Source organism: Nerophis ophidion, linkage group LG09 (assembly GCF_033978795.1).
Source record: "Nerophis ophidion isolate RoL-2023_Sa linkage group LG09, RoL_Noph_v1.0, whole genome shotgun sequence".
In the NCBI taxonomy this organism is placed as follows: Eukaryota; Metazoa; Chordata; class Actinopteri; order Syngnathiformes; family Syngnathidae; genus Nerophis; species Nerophis ophidion.
Window position 1 is genome coordinate 34,505,826 of NC_084619.1, and position 19,905 is coordinate 34,525,730.

The 19,905-nt window shown below is 40.0% G+C and overlaps 1 protein-coding gene and 1 long non-coding RNA gene across 2 annotated transcripts in view; one reads left to right on the plus strand and one right to left on the minus strand.

Moving 5' to 3' along the window:
• The window catches only part of valopa (vertebrate ancient long opsin a), a 71,712-nt gene that overhangs the window by 15,264 nt on the left and 36,543 nt on the right, over window positions 1-19,905 (minus strand). Inside the window, exon 3 of the mRNA XM_061910881.1 lies at window positions 3,400-3,517. Coding sequence (XP_061766865.1) covers window positions 3,400-3,517 — 118 coding nt within the window. The remainder of the gene's footprint in view (window positions 1-3,399; window positions 3,518-19,905) is intronic.
• LOC133559274 (uncharacterized) overlaps window positions 18,236-19,905 on the plus strand; it is a 13,186-nt gene continuing 11,516 nt past the window's right edge. Inside the window, exon 1 of the long non-coding RNA XR_009808132.1 lies at window positions 18,236-18,416. This is a non-coding gene — a long non-coding RNA (uncharacterized LOC133559274). The remainder of the gene's footprint in view (window positions 18,417-19,905) is intronic.

Consider the following 19,905-nt stretch of genomic DNA (forward strand, 5'->3'; position numbering starts at 1 on the left):
GTTTAAACTTGAATTACTGGAGGAAATGTTACCTGCCGTGAAATATGTACCGTTTAAATGTACAGCAGGGTTTCCCGCAGCGCTTTGTTGCTAAGGCTGCTGCCTTAACAACAAAAAGCCGCCGCCTAACCAAAGAACGAGATTCCTCTACAGAATCTCCTCTCTGGTCAACAAAAGCACCTTGAAGATTCTAGCAAGAACTCTCATTCAACCCTTTTTCGATTACGCTTGCACCTCCTGGTACCCCAGCACCTCCAAAACCCTCAAATCTAGACTCCAAACATCCAGGAACAAGCTACTCCGGTTACTTTTAGACCCCCACCCCAGATCACACCTCACTCCAACCCACTTCTCCAAAGTGGGCTGGCTCAGGGTGGAGGAAAGAGTAAAACAACTCGCACTGAGCTTAGTTTAGAAAATCCGCTACACCTCCCTGATACAGAAGTACATGTCAAACTACTTCCTTAACCTTGACCGCCATAACCACAACACCAGGGGGAGCTCCACAAACCACATTAAACCCAGATTCCAATCTAACAAAGGTCTTAACTCATTCTCTTTCTATGCCACATCAATGTGGAATGCACTCCCAACAGGTGTAAAAGTAAGTGCATATCTATTCTCCTTCAAAACCGCTCTAAAACAACACCTCCAAGCAACTTCAACCCTCTACTAATACCCTCCTCCATTCACATTCCATCTCCTCGGATTGTAAATAAACTAATTTGAATAATCAAATGTACAAACGTTTGTATTTCTAATGCATATACTTGTTCTTATGCTATCTGAACTCACTACGTTCTCTGCTCGCTGTACATATCCTACTAAGTAAGACCTACAATGTTTCAATGTCCATTTCTCTGTTGATGCAATTGTTGATGACTGAAGTACTGATATCAACCAAAGCTCCTCATCCCACCCCCCGGATTGTAAATAATGTAAATAATTCAATATATATACTCTGATGATTAACTTGTGTGATGACTGTATTATGCTGTTAGTATATATTTGTACCATGAATTGATTAACGTGGACCCCGACTTAAACAAGTTGAAAAACTTATTCGGGTGTTACCATTTAGTGGTCAATTGTACGGAATATGTACTGAACTGTGCAATCTACTAATAAAAGTATAATTCAATCAATCAATCAAAACGCTTTAAACAAGAAAGCTTCACGATTCAAGTGTTGCTTTAAAACACACCTAGCCAAATGTGGCTATTAGTATTACCACCTTTGCTTCAAACTTCGGTAAACATTTTAAGAATGGGCAAGGAGTTATAAAGAGTGACAGGTAATGATGTTGTTACACCTGTACTGCTGTTTGGCTGCGGTGCAGACCAAAGTAGAGGAGCAGAGGGGAGACGTTCCCTTCAGCGTCGATGTTTTCGTCGGGTTAACACACTTCAATTTACCCAGCAATGGGTCTGTTAAGCTCCACTTTCAGATCAGAATGACGAGGCAGCTGATTTGTGACAATCTGGTTGTTTTATTGTTATTTTTGCAGGACACAACCAGACCCTTTCATCACTCGACAGCGCAGTGCAATGTTACCGCTCTCTCTCTTTGCTCGCCCACTCACTCACTGATGTCCCTCAGACAACACGTTGCCATTCTTACAAACATACATACTGTACGCTACTCTCATAAGTTAACCAGCTCCTCTGTTGTGCATGTGTAGATAAATAACACATAGTTATATAACATGTAGATACATAGATAGATAGATAGTACTTTATTGATTCTTTCAGGAAAGTTCCCTCAGGGAAAAAAAATAAAAATAAAAACAACAGACAGACGCGCACACAGCTGCTTGGATTGATGCCAGATATTAGCGGAGTTACAACTGCCCAATTAGCAGTCAACTAATACAAGTGAAATGACTATATTTTGTAACAAATTGCTATAATTTGTGTTTTATATCTAAACAAAAGTGTGTTTTACCTGCTACATGGCTTATTTGGGTACATGTTTCCATAGTTTTGTTTTTAGTACTTACTAATAACTGTATTTTACTTAAAGCACAGACCAGTAGTAAATCTTGAAACATTTAATATAATGTAAATACAGCTTTTTATTTTATTCTGACCTAATCCTTGATTATGGCAGACTATATGTAAAAAGGAAAATTGTAAATTGTTCTTTGAGTGCAACAAAAAAGCCCATTGTGTTTGATGCCTTTTAATTTATTTTTTAACCTTCTAAAATTGTTCTTTGAGTGCAATAGGAAACATGTTTATTGTATTGTAAGGTTTTCTGTTAAAATAAAGGCAATATTGACATTGTTTGTAGTTTCCTTTGTTTTGAAAAGTATCGAAAAGTATTGATATACATTTTGGTACCGGTACTAAATTATTGGTATCGGGACAACCCAAAAACATGCCTGTGTCCGTCTGCTTTAAACTCCCCTCCCTGAAGTCATTATCCCCAAGCCTCTTCAGTCCTCTATAAAGTAATTGTTTGTTGACTTCGTACTTATGCTACACATTTTGGAACAGATTAGTAACGAAAACCGAGGTACCACTCTGTTTGTCTTTAAAATGTGGTGTGTCAAATAAGGTTGAATAAATCAAATTGAAAAAGTTTGGATCCAGCTCTTGCATTTGATCTTATTAGACTGTACATGTGGACTGTAAAGAGCTTGTTTTCCAACAACATTTTGGAATGCCTACTTTAGCTCAAATGTGAGCAGGCCTACATCAGTCTGCCTCAGTTGACTTTGTACTTATACTATACATTTTGGAACAGATTACTGACGAAAACCGAGGTACCACTCTATGTGTCTTTAAAATGTGGTGTGTCAAATAAGGTTGAATAAATCAAAGTGAAAAAGTTTGGATACAGTTCTTGCATTTGATCTTATTAGACTGTACATGTGGACTTTAAATAGCTTGTTTCCCAACAATATTTTGGAATGCCTACTTTAGCTCAAATGTGAGCAGGCCTGCATCAGTCTGCCAGCAGCACCTAAAGCCGATTAGCGGAAATAACATATTGGGTGTGTTTTGGTGCGATCTTCATCCCAAATCACAATATTTAAAGTAATTGGCTCCAGTTCTGTGGATGACAGTAGACCAAGAGGGAAAAAGGGCCTTCCAAGTACAAGTTTTACTAGTTATCTACTGATTACCCAAAAACTAATTGATATTATGGCAAATGACTGGCAGATTCATTTTTTTAGCATCAAAAAATACATGAAGTGAACTAGTATTGAAATGTCAGTCATCTTGAGGGGTCCTTTAATGTATTGACATTGTTAGAAAAAACATTATTTACAAATTAATACTATAAATATTTAAGGTTGGAGGTGGGGCTTCCCTGTATGATAACAAAAATCCATCCATCCATCCATTTTCTACCGCTTGTCCTTAAAAGTGTCATGCGAGAGTCCGCACTGACCTTTCGGAGTTTTTGCAGGACCTTCCCATAGCAGAAGAAGATCAATCCAAGAGGCAGAATAAAACAGGTAGTGAAGAAAGTGATGATGTAGCTATGGCCAGCAGAGTTGGTTGAATACCTGGTGGACACATTAAAATTGAACACAAGGACTTGGCAGACTTTGAACTAAACCATAATATATTGTATATACTGTACTAAGGGTGTATTGTAATGGTACAAGTAATAGTACAATTTTTTGGTACTGTTCAACTCTATCTGTGTTTTTTATAAAAGTCAAAAGTTGAAAGTGGAAGATTTCACAAGTATTTATTTAAAACTAGTCATAGGTATATATTACAGTGTTGGTCTCAGTATTGCAAAAGCATTTGACAATCAATGTACATGTGGTTAGAAGTAGCTGGAGGCAAGTTAGAACCAATATCAAAACAAGGATCAAAATTCTCAAAACAGCAGATAGTAGTTTGGTAGGCCTGAGATGTCGTGTGTGTGTTTCCCAAAGTCCAAATCGTTTGAAGTCCAATGCAAATGTGTAAATTCAAGTTTCCATTTTCTATGAATTATATTTTGAATTATATTTTTATATAGCGCTTTTCTCAAGTGACTCAAAGCGCTTTACATAGTGAAACCCAATATCTAAGTTACATTTTAAACCAGTGTGGGTGGCACTGGGAGCAGGTGGGTAAAGTGTCTTGCCCAAGGGCACAACGGCAGTAACTAGGATGGCACAAGCGGGAATCGAACCTGCAACCCTCAAATTGCTGGCACGGCCACTCTACCAACCGAGCTATGCTAAGCTATTTTCTATAATATTCTAAAAGTACGGAGCCTATATGTGTACACATTTCCTAACATTTCAAGTGTGGGACAGGAACTGTACATTTTGCAGTGCGATGCACCTTTACAAATTGATATCTAGGCAGATGAAAGCAGCGTAACCCAGCCTTTGGTTAGCTGGACTGATGGTTGGCTATAGTGGCAAGGAGAAACTAGAGTCAAGAGACCCTTTTTAGATACCTTCTTCTCTAATAACTAAGCAGTATCACAGGTATGTGAGGTTATCAACGTGTGGTTATTGTTTTACGATATTTTTTATTTGAAAGGATAATACTAATCGCCGGGTGGTATTACCATGGCTTATCATTACTACCGTAAATTATTAAACCCCTCATTATTTACATTATTATTATTACATTATTTGTTATTACACAAATTGAATCACCTGTAACACAAAGCTTTTAAAGCTTATAATACAGTATTTTGACAAAATCCATCCATTTTTTACTGCTTGTCCCTTTCAAGGTTGCGTTGGAGGGTTGCTGGAGCCTATCTCAGCTGCATTCGGGCGGTAGGCGGCGTACACGCTGGACAAGACGCCACCTCATTGCAGGGCCAACATAGATAGACAGACAACATTCACACTCACGTTCACACACTAGGGTCAATTTAGTATTGCCAATCAACCTATCCCAGGTGCATGTCTTTGGAGCTGGGAGGAAGCCCGAGTACCCGGACGGAACCCACGCAGTTACGGGGAGAACATGCAAACTCCACACAGAAAGATCCTGAGCGCAGGGTCAAACCCAGGACCTTCATGTTGTGAGGCAGACACACTTAACCACTGTTTCACCGTGTTGCCTTATTTTGACAAAATGTAATCTGTAATTTAAGTTGTTTATTTCCATCCATCCATCCATTTTCTACCGCTTATTCCCTTTTGGGGTCGCGGGGGGTGCTGGCGCCTATCTCAGCTACAATCGGGCGGAAGGCGGGGTACACCCTGGACAAGTCGCCACCTCATCACAGGGCCAACACAGATAGACAGACAACATTCACACATTTTGAGTGAATTACCTGCCAGCCAGATTTTGGGTGCATTTTTTGCTTTTTATTTTTGGTGCCTGACTTTACTAAAATTTAACCCAACTGTTACCTTAAACCTGAGGTATGAATCAAACTTTGATCATGGAGTACTGTAACGTTACACTCCTAATATATACTGTAGATGTATTTCTATAGTGCAGCGTAAAAGGCACAACGAGTTGACATTTAAAGGCTCTTATCAGACAGTTTTGTACCTCATTCGTTAAAATGGAACTTTAACATCTGGGACAAATCTTAAACACAATTTGCAACACGGAAGCCTCTGGTTAAGCCCAATTGTTATTTCCATGAAAATATATTTCATCAACAATGTTCAACCAACTCGAGATGTATTTGTGTCCAACCAGGAACCTGCGGGAGTGTATGCGTGTGTGTTTTTGGGTGAATATTACTGTACCAAAGTCAGGAACCTAAAGCTGAGAGTCAGAGTGGTTTATGACACACATACTGTGTTGTTTTTCGAATTGTTGATTGCTGTTTAATACAAAAAATTACGGCTGGGCATTTATATGATTGTGATCAATGATTGTGATTCATTTTAGTTTGATCACAGTGATCAGCTGTTAGCCTTTTTACCTCGATCAACAAAGGCAGAAATGTCTGTTGGTCGATACCACAGTTGCAAACAGTAGAGCTGCAACGGGGCTCGGTATAATCCTGCACGGAACAATCCACCTTTGTTGACAGTGGTCCTGTGTGTCTCTGTGTATGTGTGTGTTTGTGTACGTGTGCGTGTGTGAACCTATTTGTGTCCGTGTATTTTAAATGTTCAATCAATATAAAATACAATATTTAAGTAAAAAAAAAACAAAAACCTCCACAATCTGGTTCAATGATTGACGTATGCCAAACTACTGTTGAGAAGCACTGATGTGTATATAAGTAATCAAAATCCGATGTACGACCCTCGGTGTGGGTTACCTGTACCGTTGCACCTCTAGTAAACACAATCAATGTTACTGCAGTAGTAAACAGTAGTGATGCATCGGTACTTGGTACAATCCTGCACAGGACAATTCGCCTTTAAAGAAAAATACATCGAGATTGGATCTTATGACAACATATATTGTGTTGTTATTAGGTTTTTTTACCATATCACTGTCATGTCTGTGTCATCATGTAGTGTTATAGTCATGTTCTGTTTGTTTTTTGGACACTCATTTCCGCGACCCATTGGTTTTCACCTGTCCTCATGTCACGCACCTGTCTCACGTTTTGCACTCGCACACCTGTTTTCACTAATCACCACAGTATTATTCAAGCCACAGTTGCAAGTTAGTCAGCCTGGCAAAATCACCATCTATCACCTGCTCCGCACCTTGTAATGAACCATGCCAATGATCCATGTCCCGTTCTCGTTTCGTTCCAAGTAAGCTTTTCGTTATTTATGCCATAGTGCAAATTTTTGTTTTATGTTCATAGTTTTGCCTTAGTGCAAGTTTTTGCTTTCACTGCCAAGTGTTTTGTACCTCCTTGTGAGCGCCCTGTGTTTGTTCCTTTTTTTTTAGTAGTTATAGTGTTAAAATAAAAAATGTCTCTACCTTCACGCCATCTGTGGTCCAAATTCACTTGCATCTCGGGAAAACAACCACCTCAAAGTCCAAGTATTGACAATCACCCAGCCCTACCAAATTTTGGTTACAATATGTTCGTATTCACACACCTCCTTAGATTGCCTATTACATTTACTGTGTCAAAATAGGTGGATATTTTCAAGGTAAGTAACAGTAAAATAAAACAGGTAAGAAAAAATGTTGCAGTGGTTTCAGCTGATGTGACCGGATATCAAGTTCTATAAGTTTGGGTACATCGGTTACAGACCCCTTAAGAAATAAGATTCAGCTGTTAATCCTTAGGTTAACCAAGTGTAGACTCATAAACCGGTTATCGTGCGAACTAGAAATCAGTTGACGATTTTTGTCTTTATAACGACACAAGCCAGGGTTGTCCGTGAAAAGAGTCACTTCCTTGTTAAGTTACTTACATAACTGGAGACGAGAATAGACATAGATACATGGACTGAGTGTCACGCAAGACTGGTAATTAATAGACAATTTATCCTTAGAACAATGCGAGAATCTTGGCTGCCTGCCAAATAATTACCTGCAAGATACGTTACGTCAACATCGCAAACTGTCTCTGTGCTGTGCTATCCATTAATATTGTAACATCCCAAGTAATGGAAGTTCAGACGGATTCCCAATGTGTATTTTTTTATTTCACAAAATGCAATATTCTTGTACAACAAGTTCAATCCCCTGCCAGATTTTGTATCACCTCTAAGATTGAGGTGATTGATTAAAATAAAAAAAATACAGTACCCTTCATCCACATTTTATCAGCCATCACAACATTAATCTTAACTTGATGGCCTAATTATTAAATTGCATTTAACCTTAAGTAGGACTTCACATACAATAGTCAATTTTTACAAAACAAAATATTACAAAAACATTATTCTCAAACTAGTTTATCAAGTATTACCATCAGGTCAGCTGCATGACGTCTCAAAGTTTATGTATTCTCCACTGATTTGCATAGAGAAACTTAAAAACATATTTTTTATGCTACGCCTCTGGCTAAGCAGGTATGTATGTGTGTTCTAAAAGGGAGTTATGCATGCATTCATCATGATTTGTTTACGAGTGCGAGAGAAGCAGCAAGTACGTGGCATCCAAAATGTGCCCTCTTTACTGTTCACATATTACGGCGTGCAAATAATACAAACATTTTTGTTTTACCACTGCTGGAAAAAATTTCAACATCCTAAACAAGTTAAGAAAAGTAACTGATTGGCTATACATTGTTGCTAACCCTTAGTCCCCACCACCTCTCCCATTTGACGATATTAATGAGCTGCGATTGGATACATTCGGAATTTGTCCCACCCATCGACAAGATTAAAGGAACCATATGTAATAATTTCATGTCAAGTCATCATTATATGGCCCTGATACTGTATGTTGAAAGTCATTAATAAATAATGTACTTTTCAAATACCTTTATAACTAGAGATGTCCGATAATGGCTTTTTTGCCGATATCCGATACTGTCCAACTCCTAATTACTGATTCCGATATCAACCGATACCGATATACATTATACAGTTGTGGAACTAACACATTAGTATGTCTAATTTTGTTGTGATGCCCCACTGGATGCATTAAACAATGTAACAATATTTTTCTAAATAAGAGAACAACTTCAACTCAAATTATGGAAAACAGTGCCAACATGACACTGCCATATTTATTATTGAAGTCACAAAGTGCATAATTTTTTTTAACATGCCTCAAAACAGCAGCTCTGAATTTTGGACATGCTCTCACTGAGATAATCCTGATACCCACTACAACTATGGGAAATACTATAATTTAACTTTCACAAAGAGCATTATTATTATTTTTTTTTTAGACATGCCCCAAAACAACAGCTACAAACACAATGAAGGCACACAGCTTCAGTCCAGAGTATACTAGAGTAATAAAGTAAAGAATATCAAATTCTCCTTTAGTGCAAAACTGCCTGGGGTACTGTAAAACAGGAAATTATAAACTGGGCTCAATCTGCCCAGCTCTAACGTATTTGTATGAGTAACACAAATGTGCTGCAAGCTAGTGGTGAGTGCTTGAAGTCAGTCAGAGCTTCTGAAATGCTGCGATGAGACAGGGCACCTCCGTTCACTAGCCACACCAAACTTCATCGTAGCTTTTGCCATAGTGCATGTGTTGCCCCTGACCACAACGTGAGCTTTCGCACTGGAGTGTTTTTCGTTGTATTTTAGTTTTTTCTCGGCGGAGTCTTTAAGCGACAACTGTGTGGTAGTACTTTTTTTCGGTGTTTGCTTTTCATCCATCTTCCGCTTATATTCATCGTGTATCTACTTATGATTCTTGAAGAGGTGGGAGATCAAATTGCTCGTATTAAAGGAAAACATCTTGGTTCCTCCTCACATAACCAACTTTTTGCAGTCATTGCAAATTGCCAGTTTCTTATCCGTCAGACACAGTTTAAAAATAATCCCAAACCATAGACATGGTGTCATATAGTTTGTCACCGAAGGAGCTCGGTTGTTAACCTAGGCTACAGCACCGGCAACAACACACTTTTGTTGTTGTTATGCTACACTTGCGGCGATTTGATGACATCATCAAGAGTCAATAGTAAACCTCTCATGCTGCAGTCGTGCTGCAACTCCTGTGATGTGTGTGGGAAAGGGGTGAGGAGAGGGGCTGCTGACTGGAAGAAGCAACGTCCGCGTTTTACCGTACAGCAGCGTTTTAAAAAGTCATTAATTTTACTTCTTGAAACTGATACCGATAATTTCCGATATTATATTTTAATGCATTTATTGTCCGATAATATCGGCAGACCGATATTATCGGCCATCTCTATCTATAACTGATAACAGTAGTTCAGCCGTGATATGCACATTTCAAAATTTGATTTACAGCACTGAAATCTTGTTATTGTTTTCATTTCGATGTCCTGGCCTCTACCGTTTGATCAATTAGAAAGTCTGTGAGTGGGTCATATCCAGGTTGCCAGTTACGCACCGCCGTCTTCGTCCAGCCACTGCTACTGGTAAAGATACTAAACATGTCAGACCTGAGTAAATCTAAAACTGTGACGATCCGTCACGTCACTTCTGGAAGTGGTTCCATGTTCGTTGTTTGTTTCCTGTCTGCGCCTTTATTTTTGTTTCCCTTCCTGCTTTTCTCCCCGAGCACTGTTTCCCCTCACCTGCTGATTGGCAGCCTGGCCACACCTGGTGCTAATCAGCAGGCTGCTATTTATGCCTGCTTTTCCTGCTCCTCAGCGCTCAAGGACTGATTTAAGTTTTAGACCGTTTACATGTAGAACTGCTTCTTTCTGTTAAAGTATATTAAAATTCTCTTACCTGATCATCACTCTCTGGGTTCCTGCATCTTGGGGTCACATCCACCGGAGCCATGCGGGTTCCCAAAATAATCCTTGAGCCAGACTGTGACCTTGAGGGAACCTGTGTCGGCGATGTGGAGCCGACGTTTTGGACCGCACATTTCCTGAAGGACTTGAAAGCCAGGTTTGTGTGGTCCCAGCCCTCAGCAGGCTCGAATCTTCTTCCTCCGACTCAGCCACCGGTTACAGTTCTCCGTCCGGCTCGGCCACTGCCGCCATCTTCTCCGTCTCCTGCTGTGTGACCTCCTGTCCCGACTCCACAGCGATCCCCTGTGCCGGCACCATGTCCAACACTGGTCCCAGCACCGCTTCGATTGCCGGATCCTACACTCCGTCGACTACCAGTTCCTGCACCACGTCGACCTCCAGTGCCCCGTCTGGCTCAGCCGCCAGCTCCCACTCTTTTTGCCAATCCGGCGAAGTCCGTTGGAACCCACCGCTATGTCCTTCTTGGCCTCCTGTTGGGACACGGCACAGGATGTGTCTTTGTCTCTCCTCCTGGTCCCCTTCCGCCCTTACCTGGCTTTTGCAGCAGGGGATACCGAAAACTAGAAGCTCCTTCTCCCAATGGTGGACGATGTCTGGCAGCTGCCTAATGAAGAGGGGGATACTACTGGCAGCGGTGTTGGGAAGCACAGGCTGCTGTCATCCCTTCTCACGACGACATCAACCGCTACGGCAGGCTTTCCCAAGGCGCCGCCATCTTTCTCGTCCCCGGCGGGCAGTCCCACAAAAGAGTCATTGTCCTCGTCTCCGGCGGGCCTCACTTTGGCCCCGCCATCGCCCCTGTCGGCAGCGGCTCCTCCCAAGACACATTCATGGTCGTCGGTATCGGCTTCGCCCACGACGCTGTTATCTTCGTCAGGAGCGTCTTCCCCAATGAAGCTGTCATCAGCTCCTTCTGCGTCGCGACCTCCTCCTCATTGGCCAAGGAATCAGCCGCGCTATCGACAGCAATGCGCAGGACCCGGGCATAGACCTTCACGGCTGCTGGTGCACCGGTACCACAACCTTATTCTTCTCGGCCAAGAAAGTGGTCGTTCATGGTCTCTCTACGCGCGCCACCTTCTTCTCCTCCTCCGCCAAGCAAGTGGCCGTCTCATGGACTCCCTCCGCGCTATCGGCTGTGATGCGCACGACCCGGGTATGGACATTTACGGCTGCTGGTCGTCGGTACCTCTTGCGTCCACCTCCTCGTCCCCACCGCCAAGTCTTCCCTCCGCCCTCCCTTGACTTTTGAACTTTTTTTGTTTTCTTTCATGGGGGGACATCTGGAATCTGTCTCTTAATGGGGTGGGTCGGTGGGGATTGAGTTGTTCCTAGTTTGGTGTTTCTTTCCTGTCGGCGCTCTTATTTTGGTTCCCCTTCCTGCTTTTCTCCCTAAGCGCTGTTTCCCCTCACCTGCTGATTGGCAGCCTGGCCACACCTGGTGCTAATCAGCAGGCTGCTTTTTATGCCTGCCTCGCCTGCTCCTCAGCGCTCGAGGATCAATTTATGTTTTGGACCGTTTACATGCATGACTTCTTCTCGCTATTTAAATATATTAAAATCCTTTTACCTTATGTTCACTCTCTTGGTTCCTGCATCTTAGGGTCACATCTACCGCAGCCATGCGGGTTCCCACAAAAATGCCTAATTACGATTCTCAACTTATTCATGAAAAAGCCAGGAACAACACAAGGATTTGTTTCGGGGATGCCTTTGAAAGATGGAGACAATTGGAGGAGGAGAAGATTTTTTCATCTGACGCCAAACTTGCTAATTTCCTACTTGAGAGGTAAGTAAGTAGGGCTGGGCGATATTGCCTTTTTTTAATATCGCAATATTTTTAGGCCATTTCGCGATGTACAATATATATTACAATATTTTGCCTTGGCCTTGAATGAACACTTGATGCAAATAGTCATATTCTATGTGTATACATTAAAACATTCTTCTTCATACTGCACTTATATATGCTACTTTTAAACTTTCATCCAGAGAGGGAAATCACAACTAAGTCAACTGACCAAAAGTATATTTATTAACGTTATTAAGCAATGGCACAAACATTCAAGTCATTTCCAAAACATAAATTGCAAGATTGTCAGAGACTTTTTAAGTGTGAAATAAAAATGGGCTGCATAATAGGAAATCAAATAGTATTCATCCTTCATTATGTGGTATGTTATTAAGGTTATGAAATTCTCTTCGTACTCTAGCGAGTGACTTTACAAACGATGCTACATTTTAGCAGTAATGCTACTTTTTATTGCAGCGCTTTTTCCCCCCACACTTGACAAATTACGGTTGTCTGTTCGACATATTCCCACTTGAAGCTGAACCACCGCCAGACGATGGAAACCCTGCTGTTATTCTTGGGAATTAAGTCTTCCTTCATTTGTTACCAGATCCGCAGCATCTTTCTCTCGTACGGCTAAGTTAGCAGTTAACGTTAGCCACGCCGCTAGCTCTCTGCTGGGCGAGGGCGTGTATGTGACATGGGACGTGACAGTTTGTGACTTATGTAAGAATGTAAGCCTGCTTGTCTGTGAGGAGAGAAAGGAAAGAGCGAGGAGAGCCTGAAGTGTACGCCCGCAGCTAAAAGTCCTGCGTGAGAACGCATACTCGAATATTACGATATAGTCATTTTCTATATCGCACTGAGACAAACCCGCGATATATCGAATATATCGATATATTGCCCAGCCCTATAAGTAAGGCATTTACGTTTCGTATTACTTGTAATAAATGGAAATTGACATTTTGTATGTAAACTATATTGCCCAATATAGTCTGTCTAACAAAGCTAGCATGTCCGTGCAACAAATGTTTAGCATGCTAGCCTGGTCAATGACACATCGACATAACTGGGGAAATATATGCCCGTTCGATGTGCAATCGAATTGACAGGGCAAAATATATTTTCGACGAAAAAAAACTATGTGGCTATTGGTAGTGTCAGTGCCTATTTCGTTCTCAATACGCTGATATGCTGAGGAAATGGGTTCCAACATTAGCATGGCTGTCATGACAATACGAAACGTATGGAGACAGCCAAATCACATGATAAAATAATTCCTCATTTGTGTTTGCATATTGTGGACTACATGTATCAAGTTATATGGCAATCTGAAATGTTTGAAACAATAGCCTATAGGCATACCTTGGTAAAATGTCTCCTCTTTAGTTTTAGGCGTTTAATAGGCTGCTAAGCATGCTCTACTTATTTTCACCAGTTTAACCATTGCTAGCTTCGGTTGTTGTTCATTTTAGTCTATGTTTTCTGAAAAACTGACAATAACCATATAATTGTCGTTTGTTGTGATATCGTACGCAGGCATGACATAATTTTTCCTGAAAATAGCCTATCTTCAGTGTAAAATGTGTTGTTTAGAGATTTGTTATTGACAAAACGCTTGTCAGCACATCAACCCCTGGTAAGAGGCAGTGGAAGTTTGAAGTTCCTTGGAGTAACCCAGTCGATCGAGTGGAATTCGGCTGCGTATCTGGCAACTCAGTCAGGGAGGGGGAGGACACCACAGTATGTTGACCTTGATTGGAGTATCATTTCTGGCCATATTTTTACATGTGGCTCATTTATATTTAATAAGTATGTATGTATGTCAACATTTTTGTCCACACTGATTTACTGAGGGTGTTTTGGGTGGGGGTTGTGTGCGCGTGGACTCACAGAGTCTGTCACTGACAGTGGAGGGACAGAGATAAGTGAAGATGATAATCATTGTAGTATCGACTGGATATGGCTCCTGGTATCGTCACAATCAATATCTGTGTAGACCCACCCTTTTGTTTACATTCAGGAGTGCTAGCTTGCTGTTAGATTAGCGTTTAGCTATAGTGTTCTCCTACGGTGTGTTGTGAAGCATGTTTAACTGTTCCTCGTCCTGCAGGAATGATACTTGTAAGAACCTTGCTTTGTCGTCATAGAGGCAAAGATTAGTGATTTAGACGTAGCGAAAACACTGCCAACTGCATATGCAGATTATCAGCTATCTAACTATCCATGTTTTAAAGCACTTCTTTCTGAGCGGTGCTTTAATGTTATAGCTTCATCTTGATCAGTGTTTTAAGCCAAATTGGGTACATTTTCCTTTTCTGTTTACACGCTGCATCTGTTTGTAAGTACTCCGTGCGTGTGCGTTGCCTAACATGCTCCTCTGCTCGTAAAACCAGCAAAGTCACAATGTGATGATGGCGCGCCGTTTTGTCCGTTAACAAAAAAATTAAATGGTACCGGTATATTTTAGAAGCAGTATATATAGTACCGTTTTTAATTCATTAGTACCTGTTAGTACTGGTATAACATATAACCCTACATTGAACCCTGCGGATTGAAAAACGGCGTGGCTGATTTATTGATTTTTTTCGCCAATGCCCATAATGTTTTGTGTTCGATAGTTTGCGTATAAACCCAAGCAGAGGACTGACTTGGTGTGTTATTGTTTGCGCTAAGGTGCCATCTTTTGGACAAGTTTGCTCGCTGTAGGTATTGCGGATTGAAAATGCCAACCTTTTTTAATGTCTTAACCTGGAGGCAAAATCGACCATAGCGTTTCTGCTGGTAAGGATTCTTAACTTATCACTCCAAGCAACGTTTGTAAGTTTCACAGTTGAACTAAAACAATTCTTACGTATTAAACCATTCCACGTGTGATGTCTGTAGGAGTGTTGTCATGCATATTTGTACATACTATCATAATTTAATTAAGCTTGTGTCATTAGCATTAGATAATATGCTAACACAAGTTACACAAGTCATTGAGTCTGTTTAACTGAATGGAAAGCTAGCTTCCGCAAGTATTGGGTCCATGACAATGACTTCTGTTGTTTGATCAGTCGTTTTACTGCCGTATTCCAGACACCGCTTGGAAAGAGTTAAAATATGTAAATAAATATTTACAAAATCTTTCTATGTAAATAACTAATTTCACAACATATTTATCTGCCAAATATTTTTTTATTTTAAAATTCAGTGGATGCGGCTTGTATCCCAGTGAGTATTCTGATAATCAGGTAGTTCTCTAGTATACTGTACACTCCTGCACTCAATGTTTTCTGACAGAACTCAGTCAGATATGGATCACATTGTCTATCTCTTAAGTGTATTTATGAGAGGATTTTGTAAATATTATGTTTGAAGCATTCGTTCTTTGGTTTGCTTAAATTTCAACAACCGCCCCATATCTGCATGATCTAATTCAAGCAGCTATAAATAACATTACCCATATGGCACCCTTTAGGCTAAGGTCATTACTGACTTCTTCTGGACTTTTACCTTGAGACACATTCATGCAGATGAAAAAGCAATGAAACCCGACGCCTGGCAAATGATCCGTATCTTTTTTTTTGTTTGGTCAAAAGTGGGGTGAACCACCTTGTTTTAGCTTTTCAGTCTGAAGTAGTTTTCATTACAGTTGTTGTGGGATAGAAGAGGCTAAACTCAAAAAGGTAATTCGCCAATTGTCTGTGACAATAATGTACATATGTAATTTTTTCAACCGAAAAACAAGGTTCCAGTAATTACAGAAAGATTTACCCCTAATAAAAAGAAAAAAAATAATTACAATAATTCATAATAATATATTTTTTTTAATACGTGAACACTTTACAAGAACAAAAATTCAGTGTTTAAAAATGTAGTGTATAAAAATTCAGTGTAAACAAAATCATTTTAAAAAATTCAGTGTATTACATTTCAGAGCAAAAATGATCAGAGCTGAAAAATTCAGTGCTGCTTCAAAAAGCAAGACTCACTTCCGGTAAATTAAGACGATCTGTCTGATGATCAATCGAACCAGCTAATGAGGTGTCAAGTTTGAAGTCACATGACACGGGTCTTGCAAAATAGGATAAACAAAGTCTATGAATGTTCTCATTCATCTTGGTCATTGTATTCTCAGGGCATTCAATCAATCGCAACTGGACTGTTTGGTTTGTCTTAGAAGACGTTCCGCCTCTAATCCGAGTAGGATTAATCAGTCCATGCCCATAAACTTGGATTCGACAGTTCTAGTCTTTGACGTAGATTGGTCATATCTAGTCTAGCGGCTAGTGTCACAACCCCAAATATTTATACTCCAACACCAGGAGGGTGTGTCAAGGCAAGGGTGTGTTCTCCCTATCATAGTGAGAAAAACAACTGTTGAGATGCAAACGAGCAATCCTACTGTCAATGTCAACAACAGTCGTAGGAGTGTAATTTCCCCTCATCAGGTATTTATTGTGTGGCAGAGCGATCACTGTGGATCAACCACTAGCAGCCCAATTTTTGTACGAGCAGTGTTGGGACTAACGCGTTAGTGTAACGCCCTTATTTTCGGCGGTAACTAGTAAACTGACGCGTTATTTTTTATATTCAGTAACTCAATTACCGTTACTACATGATGCGTTACTGCATTATTTTACGTTATGTTTAATGTAGTATCGGTTACAGAGGATCTGAGTGTGTTTAATTGGAACGCTGTGGTTTTGTCCTTCTGTGTCACAAGGAAAAGAAGAGGCGTGTCTGTGTTTACTAACAAAACTTAATGGCAGAGCTAGAAGCCGAGTTTCTTAACATGGCGATATTCTCACTACTTTTCTTTTGTCGAGCGCAAAGTAAAGAACATTTTAGTTAAATGTAAGTTGTGTCTTGGATCAAAGATCCTATCTATTGCCCAAAACAGCAATTCAAATCTGCTGAAACACCTACAAAAGCAACATGCTTCGACGAAGCTAGTAAAGAGAGAGACAGACTCTGATACCACTTCGCCTCCACATCCAACAGCGGCCGGATTTTAACGGAGAGACTGCTAGTCAGGTTAACATTGATAGAGCGTATGTGCTAGAAGACATGTTTTATAGTGGAGTCAGCCGCTTCCAGGCAGCTGGACACAGTGGACAGTGAGTACATAAACATGGAAAGCGACCTAAAGAAGACACTCCAAACTGCCTCTGCTCATTATTCATCACTGAAGGTACACACACTCTGTCAATTCTCTTACATACTCTTTCATTCTAGACTTCTAGATTGTTTGATTATCACATAACTCTAAATGTATGGACTATAACGTTCACAAACATAGTGGGCCAGGTCAAATTTTCCTTATCTCTAAACTAAAACTGGGGAAATGCATAGAGTGTTCTGGGCTTCAGTACAGTGTTGATCTCCTGAAGACATGATTTTATTTTCGAATTCCTTCAGAGAAGAAAAATGCCTGGTTAGGCTTTGTGTATGTCATGTGTGCCTTCCTTGGGTGAAGCCAGGTTTACAACTATATTTCTATTATGCTGTGTGTTACTTCTGTATGTTATTTTGCAGCTATTTAAAATAGTTTAAATAAAATGGCCCTTTGAAAAATATATTTGTCTTTGTGTGTTGTACGTAGACCACATTGCTTAGCAAAGTTTAGTGATGTGAATGCATGTCAAGTTGATCAACAGATTGTATTATTCTCTAGCGCAATAACAGTACTGAAATGAAGGCTAAAAGGGCATTAATGGGAGCCTTAAAAAAAAAAAAAGAAGTAACTTAATTGTTATTTTTCACAGTAACGCATTACTTTTTGGTGTGAGTAACTGAGTTACTTTTGAAATAAAGTAACTAGTAACTGTAACTAGTTACTGGTTTTCAGTAACTAACCCAACACTGATAAGGAGTGTAAATATTTGGAGTTTTGAAACCAACTTCTAAACTACATCTGAGCAATCTAAATCTCTGAGCATGAATTGATGAAGCCTACTTGGATGAGAGGCGAAACATCTTCTAAGACAAACCAAACAGTCCAGTTGCAACGATTGAATGCCCTGAGAAAGCATAGAAAAGGCATTTAATTGGGCTACCTAGGCATAATACAACGTAATAAACATTTCAATACGGCCCGCTGGATATTTCAAAACGTTAAAGTGATTCCAATGGTTAAAATGTGCTCTTTTGAGTGACTTTACTACGGTTACCATAGGAAGCTCTGCTTCATGCCGACCAGGCACAGACAGAGTGGGGCGGAGTGGGCGGGTCTTGTTTACACAGCAACAAGCCCGATGCGCTAGTCTCAAAAGGAGGCAGATTTCTACAACAAAGAAAACTGCAGAAAACTGCAGAAAACTGATATATATCGAACAGGTGGATTTTTTTAATGTTTTGCTGTGTTTGTTGTATCGTTGTTGCTCTTGCTCGACTATAAAATATGTCGATCAAGGAGATGGATGGTCTGGTAAGTAAAGGAGCAACCTTCATAAATGTCCTGTATTATTGTTCATAGTTAATGTTTTATTTTCATGTACATTTTGAGTGTCTTGGTCAGTTAAAAACTAAAATGTAATTCTATTTTTTGATGGTCAGTTACAACGTTTTAGTATCAGTCATTATTGTGTGTTTATACCATTGTGTGATCAGCTTTTATCCATTTTTGCAGAATTGTGGACTTTTTTCACTAATACACAGAAACCTCCACTGTTAAAAGTGTTCATAAAATGTATCCAAGCACTTACAACAGATTAAATGGCCTGTGGTGTGTAGTGTTGCATAACCTGTGTCTTTTAAAGACCTGTACACACTGATTTTTGCTGGACTAAATTTTCAAACACAGATTTTTATACACTGAATATAAAACATGCATTTTGCTCATAATGTTTTATCTATAAAATTGACAGTATAATTAATGCAAACAAATTTAGTCACAAAATGATAATGCAAAACATTCAGTTACACAAATTCAGTGTCTAAAAATTATTTCGTATTACAAAAATGAAACTCCATAAGGACACAGAATATCCGTTGCTTGGTCCTTGGTACAGTCAGGATGTTTGTATCTGAGGACCGTAGGGTACAGAAAGGTGATTGGCGGTGAAGCAAGGTAAGAAGGGAATTGGTTGCACAGTTCTTTGACCCTTAAAGCACTAAGTAAGAGGATTTTAAAATGAATACGAAGTAGATAGGGAGCCAGTACAGGTTCTGAAGGACAGAGGTGATGTGGTCTCGGTAACAGGTCCGAGTGAAGAGGGCAATGTACTTGAGGTGGTAAAAAGCTGTTCTAGTAACTGCTTGAATGTAATGGGATATGGTGAGTTTACTGTTTTGGAGTGAGGGTGAGTTATGAAAGCAGAGGTGGAAGTATTTGGCTGTTGAAGTGAGGGAGCTATGACGATGTCGGATTGTGTACAGTTAAGTTTGAAGACACGTGTTTGCTTGTATAAGTAGATATTAGAAAGACAGTTTGAGAGGTTACAATGGGTATGAGGGTTTAAAGATTTTGTGGATATGTAAAGTTCCACTGTTACACAGTAAAAGTGGAATTGGAGATTGTGGTGATGTATAATTAAATGAAGGGAATGAGGCAGAGGATGGAGGAGGGAAGGACCAAGCACATAACCCTGAGGAACGTCTTGGCACAGGGGGCAGTAGAGGATGAGACGTTGTTATTAAAAAACAAAAACAAAAAAAAACAGTTTCCATTCTTTAAGATAAGATATCAGCCATATGAGCTCATTGTCTGAGAGTTGGCCTGTGTCAGAAGGGCGGATATGCTCATTTAGGACCTTGAATAGGGCCGTATTGATAGTGAGTACGTTATCCATCTTGAAATTGTTTGTAGTGTTATTTGTTGGTGAGATGGGTCTTGATTTGTGTGGCAACAGCACGTTTACAAATCTTAGAAAGGAAAGGGAGATTCGGTTTAAAGGTATTGAGATCATCTGGCTTGA